Source organism: Nelumbo nucifera, chromosome 4, assembly GCF_055504915.1.
Source record: "Nelumbo nucifera cultivar China Antique chromosome 4, China Antique-T2T, whole genome shotgun sequence".
Classification (NCBI taxonomy): Eukaryota; Viridiplantae; Streptophyta; class Magnoliopsida; order Proteales; family Nelumbonaceae; genus Nelumbo; species Nelumbo nucifera.
The window spans coordinates 31,486,960-31,492,500 of NC_142652.1; the positions used below are offsets into that span (position 1 = coordinate 31,486,960).

General features: G+C 37.7%; 1 protein-coding gene across 3 annotated transcripts; it reads left to right on the forward strand.

Moving 5' to 3' along the window:
• Positions 1-1,527: 1,527 nt before the first annotated feature.
• On the forward strand, positions 1,528-4,525 carry LOC104609916 (putative J domain-containing protein C4H3.01). 3 transcript variants are annotated; one of them, XR_016085241.1, is made up of 5 exons: positions 1,528-1,815; positions 1,906-1,993; positions 2,118-2,194; positions 2,328-3,067; positions 3,483-4,525. XR_016085241.1 is itself a non-coding variant. In XM_088902691.1 (5 exons), the coding sequence occupies exons 1-5, from the start codon at positions 1,696-1,698 to the stop codon at positions 3,720-3,722; spliced, it is 588 nt and encodes a 195-aa protein (XP_088758817.1). In that variant the 5' UTR covers positions 1,534-1,695; the 3' UTR covers positions 3,723-4,525. The 3 variants fall into 3 exon arrangements, 2 of the variants coding, with proteins under 2 accessions (XP_088758817.1, XP_010274643.1); XM_088902691.1 differs by having other exon boundaries at positions 1,534-1,815; positions 2,328-2,383; positions 3,476-4,525; XM_010276341.3 differs by having other exon boundaries at positions 1,537-1,815; positions 2,328-2,384.
• The last annotated feature ends 1,016 nt before the right edge of the window (positions 4,526-5,541 follow it).

A 5,541-nucleotide genomic window follows, 5' to 3' on the forward strand; every position in this document is an offset into this window, starting at 1 on the left:
GCAAATCCAATATTCCCTTTTCCGATACGTCACGAGTACCTTTATCTCCTACCTTTTAGGATATTGGGATCTCCCCCATAAATAGAGATCCTCTTCGTATTGGGGGGACCGAACTTTTTTTGCATCCAGCACCCAAGCACTCTTTCACTTTAACCCCCTTACCCTAGCATCCTTAGCCTAAAAAAGCCAATTTCCTTACTCACCAGCCTCTCTCTGTCTTTTAAAGAGACCACTTCCACCCAAGCCTTACTCCCACCTACAACTCCCACACCGAATGTTCCAGAGGAAGGCATAGAAGTCTAGTCAGCATGCGAAACTACCTCCGAGGATTTTGGACCGATTTGTCACGTTTTCCCGGAGATCTTGGACATAGTGCGTGAAGCTTGCACCAAAGAATGCTTATATAAAGGTCTCACTTCCAACCTCATAAGGTAAGCGCGATTTAGCACTCAAGCTCTCTCTCTCTCTCTCTCTCTCTCTCTCTTGCTTTCTATCCCTCAAAAACTCCAACTTGTTGACTTAAGCATTGGAGTGCCCACACCGTGTAAAAGTAGCCCGAGTACTATGATCTTCTCTCTTTCTTTGTAGCTTCACCAAGCGACCTACATAGTCCAGTGTCCAATCCTCCAACAAGGAGCTAGCAGATCACACACCATCAGTAATAAATACCCCCTCTATTATAGTTCTATCAATTAATTTTGAAAACGATTATCATTCAGCTGTTTAATTTTTTTAAATCCCCAGGTGACAATTTTTTATTTTGTTTGTACGATTTATGATTTGATTAATTTTCTAAATATAATATTGGAACCCTCTTGATAACTACAATAAATCCCTATAGATTCTTGATTGGATTCAATATTCGAATTAAGTGGTTGTAGTAATTTATAGTTTTTCTTATAGATATAAATTTATGGTTTCATTTGTTTCTTCTTGATTTATCGGAGAAAGGAGTGGATTTTTTTTTTTATATTTAAGATGATGAAAGAATAAAAACATACACCGCAAGAATCAAATCCAAATTCAAAGTTTAGATATACATTTTGATAATTTAATGCATTTCGTCATTTCACTTCTTGCAAAGTAAAAATTTCAGGGTTTTTATCGCAAATGAAATTTAAGGCTATATTTGGTTTGAAGGAAAATATAGGAAAAGAAGAAAAACCTTTTCAAACCTTTGTATTTATTTCCGTGTCTTTCCCTTCTTTTTCCTACCTTTTTGTTGAAACCAAACATAGCCTAGTGGGTATTTCTCATACATGTTTCAGTAACCCATATTACAGGGTGTAAATGTAATTTACCCAAACATAAATATCAGACAGACAGACACTCGGAACGAGGAAATCATGGTAGACAAATTCAAAAGAGAATGCTGGTACAAAATATAATGGGCCAGAATCTGCCACGTAAACGACCTACTATGCCAAAATGTTCCGGAATGTTCTGGACCACCTTTCTATTCCATATTCTAGAACTCCATCCAGATATTTTTCGGCTTCTTCCTCAGTTCTTGTATAAATTCAGAGCCTTTCCCACCACATCTTTTTCGTTCTACTCTACGTATTATATTTCAGTATCGACGGGACCCAGTCCAACTCCGACTCCGTGGCCATCCAACTTCTTTCCGTTTTCTTCTTCTTCTTCTTCTTCTTTTTCAGTTCTTGCCTGTTGTTTGGCGATATTGTTTCCTTTAATATGGAGTGGTTCGTGGGGATGAATTCTGATCAATCTTCGACTTCTTATTACAACGTTCTCGGTGTCGATAAGAATTCTTCTGTCACCGACATACGGAATGCGTACAGGAGGCTTGCGATGGTATAATCTTTAACCTCTCTCTCTCTCTCTCTCTCTCTAGCGATGATATAGTGTTGTAACAAAATTAAACCATGTTTATTTGTATTTCAGCAATGGCATCCGGACCGGTGGACGAGAACCCCATCGCTGTTAGGAGAAGCCAAGCGCAAATTCCAACAAATCCAGGAGGCTTATTCCGGTAATTATCTACCTTGATCATTTGATCCAAATGGCCTCTTCCTGGATAGATTTTTTTTTTCTTATTTACTTGTTTAAGTGGCTTTCTGATCTTTGCATGTTTCTCCGTGACCGTGTGGATGCAGTGCTATCGGATGAGGGGAAAAGAACAATGTACGATGCCGCTCTCTGCTATGACCCAGATGATGAAACAGAAGATGAGGTCCGAATTTTGAAATTATCCCTCGTAATTATATTAATCCGAATAACTACTCATTTAGACTTCTACTTCTCCTTGACGACTGTGGACGGAGTTTCTAACGATTTGCTCTCCTGCTACTCTTCTTGCATTGCAGGGACTTACCGATTTCGTGCAGGAGATGCTCTCGCTCATGGCCAACGTCGGGAGAGAGGTATGCCCCAAAACTAAAACCCCTGGGCCTGGCTATTATGAATTTGCTCCGATTTCCAGATTCCATGGGTCCCACTTCCACCAAAACATAAACCAAATTGGCGGTTTCAAAGTTCGGAGAAGTACGGATACATCCGAGGCAGAATTCTGAATTCCAGCCCCCTATTATTAGCCCTCTTTTCCTTATAATTTACGGTCAGATGCATTATGGAAGTATAAAATTCTGATCTAGCCTGATTGGTCATTCTCCCTTGAAAGTTTTTTCTTTCTGGTTTTGTACGTATAGTTTGCTTTCTTGAACCCGCGTGCGTGTGGGCGAGAGAGAAAACGTGTGTGCGTGTGTGGTGGGATGGATCATGGATCACTTCCACCGTTCCACGTTTTTTCCACCGGGGACCAGACCAGATTCCCGAATAGTGAAAAGTGAAAACCCACACACAACCACTGAAGTCTGTGCACTCACAGTCACTGACAAGTGACAAGCAACCATCGCCATTCATCATCATCACCTTGCCAGAAAATATCTCTTTGATCCCGAACCTTCTCGAAAACATGGGCCCCACTGGTATAAAGAGACCATTTCACTTTCAATCACTTTCGTGGATATTTTCGTCAGGAAAGATCAATGCTCTGCTCGTAGTTATATACGGTGATCCACGTTACATAACCACAATGAATGAACATGTAATAGTTGTGTGACATATATACTTTTCATTTAAACCTTTTTGTTTCGTTAAATAGAAATTATTTATTATTTTATTATCTTTATTAAAATAGTTAAAAATAAAAAATAATAAAAAAAGAAAACGTAAATAAGTTTCAATTCTTAATATATTTAATTTTTTTTATTATTTTTACTTTTTATTATTTTGATAAAGATAATAAAATAATAAATAACTTTTGTTGACCAGAATAAAAACGTTTAGATGAAAAATACATTAACTGACATGTGTCATACAGTTATTACGTCGAGTGGATGTCACTTGCCACTTGTCAGTCCTATCCGTATGCATTACGGATATGGATATCACTCAAACAAATTTCTAACAATATATATATATATATATATAACAAATTAACATTATGTCTGTGGCTACAGGAGAAATATTACAGCATGAGCGAACTCCAGCAGATGTTCCTGGAGATGGCCCAGGGGTTCGAGTTCGGCGGAATCAAGAATCCACCTCAGAGGGTGGTGGTATTAGATGAGCCCTCCTCCTCAAGAGCCTCAAAGTGGGAATCAGCAGAAAGACCCACTCTGGAAACGGATTCCCCGTCCCAGTCCCAAATCCAAGTCCCAGGCCTGGAGATGTTTGGAAGAACCAGCCTCTGCAATTGATTGATTTTTCATGAAGAGGAAGAGGAGACCTCCTTTTGGTTGATTGCAGAGAGCTTTACCTTAGGAAAGGCCGATTTATGGGATGGGGTTGGATGTGTAATAGAGTGATGATCCGAAGAATTTTATGCTGGTTGGGCGCAGTTGGATTCGAACAAGCAAGAGAGACGCATTGATTTGTTTTACAAAGGATCGCACGAGTTGCTCAACTGTTGATGTAACCCATTTCTATGTCAGTTCATATCTGCTTCCACAAAATATTAAAACCTGCAAATTAAGTGCTCTGTTTTTTTATTCTGTTCTTGCTAGTGGTACAAATTTCTTCCGGAATCAAAATCCATGGCCATGTGAAATGATACATTAACCATTTGGGGTAGCAACTTATTAACCATACGGTAGTAGGTCCTTTGTATTTTATTTTGGACGACTTTTCCTGAACCATGAATGGTGAATTTAAAATTTAAGGCTCTGTTTGGAAAGAGTACAAATAATATGTACAGTGAAATTTTGTATTATTTTGTATGTATTTGCACTGCATAAATATGTTCAGTGCATTATTCTCAAATTAAGCCAAATGTGATGATAATTTTGTTCTTTTTAACTGATGCAAAATTTATACTTTTTCTCATTTACATTGATTATTACTTAACTATATTTGCAGTATTTTTTTCTGAACAAGCCCCTGGAGCTAGGCTAGATCAATTCATCAAATCATCAAGGGAAAATCAAGAGGGATAGACCACGTAGTAGTCCAAGAGATAGAACAGCCAAAATTTGCAATACAATGTTCTACTTTATTCCCTGTACGAGGGGTATAGGAGACTCAGTGTTGAACAACTGGCCTAATTACCAATATTCCTTGGAGCAATTTTAGTATTCTTGGTAATTGAATATTCCTTTTTATTGTGAAAATATTGGTATGAGATTTCTCTCCTTTCTCGTACTTGTTTTCTTTTAAAAGTGTGAAACCATGATAATCTCCCCTCATCACAAAATTGGGGATCGCCTGTCGTGGAATAGGAGGTATTTTGTTCTTTTGTCACATGGTATTAGAGCATATAGGAACATGTGTTGTCGATTGAACTTTTTCTTTAAGCATCATCATTGCCTTCTCTTCGCTACCAACAGGTGTTGTGCTCTATTTTTTGTAGCGGTCTCAAGGTATTACCTGTTCTCATTAAATTTTAATTTGTTTAAAGTTCTGCCCTATTTTTTGTCATGGACCAAGTTTTTGCACAAAGTGACACCAGTTTCAAGGTTAATATCATACCGTTGAATGGACTTAATTATTTGTCTTGGGCTAGAGGAGTTACAATTGCTTTAAGAACAAGAGAAAAAATAGGTTTTATAAATGGAGAAACTGAAGCACCAAAAAAGGGTGGTCCTAAGTGTGCTGAATGGGAGATGAATGATCAACTAATTATATCTTAGATGGAACCAAAAATATATGATATTTTTTCCTATGCTTAAACGGCTAAAGGCTTGTGGTATTCTCTTCGTGATATGTATGGACAACAAAATAATGCTTCAAAAATATTTGAGATACAACAAAAACTAGTTCAAGCTAAGTAGAGGGACAAATCTTTCACTGACCATCTTGCATTTATGAAGAAAAATGGGATGAACTTCATCAGCATCGTCCTCCAACAACTGACCCAAAAATTTTGCAAAGTAGAGAAGAGGAAGATAAAGTTTTTCAATTACTTGCTAGTCTGAAACCTGAATATGAGTTCTTGAAAAGACAGTTATTAGTGAGCCAAACTACTTCCCTAATACTAAAGGAATAGGGGAACTGGTAGAAAACAATGCTTTCAATGCTAAA

Bases quoted from the DNA above. Each gene is read 5' to 3' on its own strand.
- LOC104609916 (XM_088902691.1), top strand. From the start codon at position 1,696: ATGGAGTGGTTCGTGGGGATGAATTCTGATCAATCTTCGACTTCTTAT. The intron at 1,994-2,117 runs GTAATTATCTAC...GTGTGGATGCAG, and splicing joins AATCCAGGAGGCTTATTCCG to TGCTATCGGATGAGGGGAAA. The intron at 2,384-3,475 runs GGTATGCCCCAA...ATTATGTCTGTG, and splicing joins ATGGCCAACGTCGGGAGAGA to GCTACAGGAGAAATATTACA.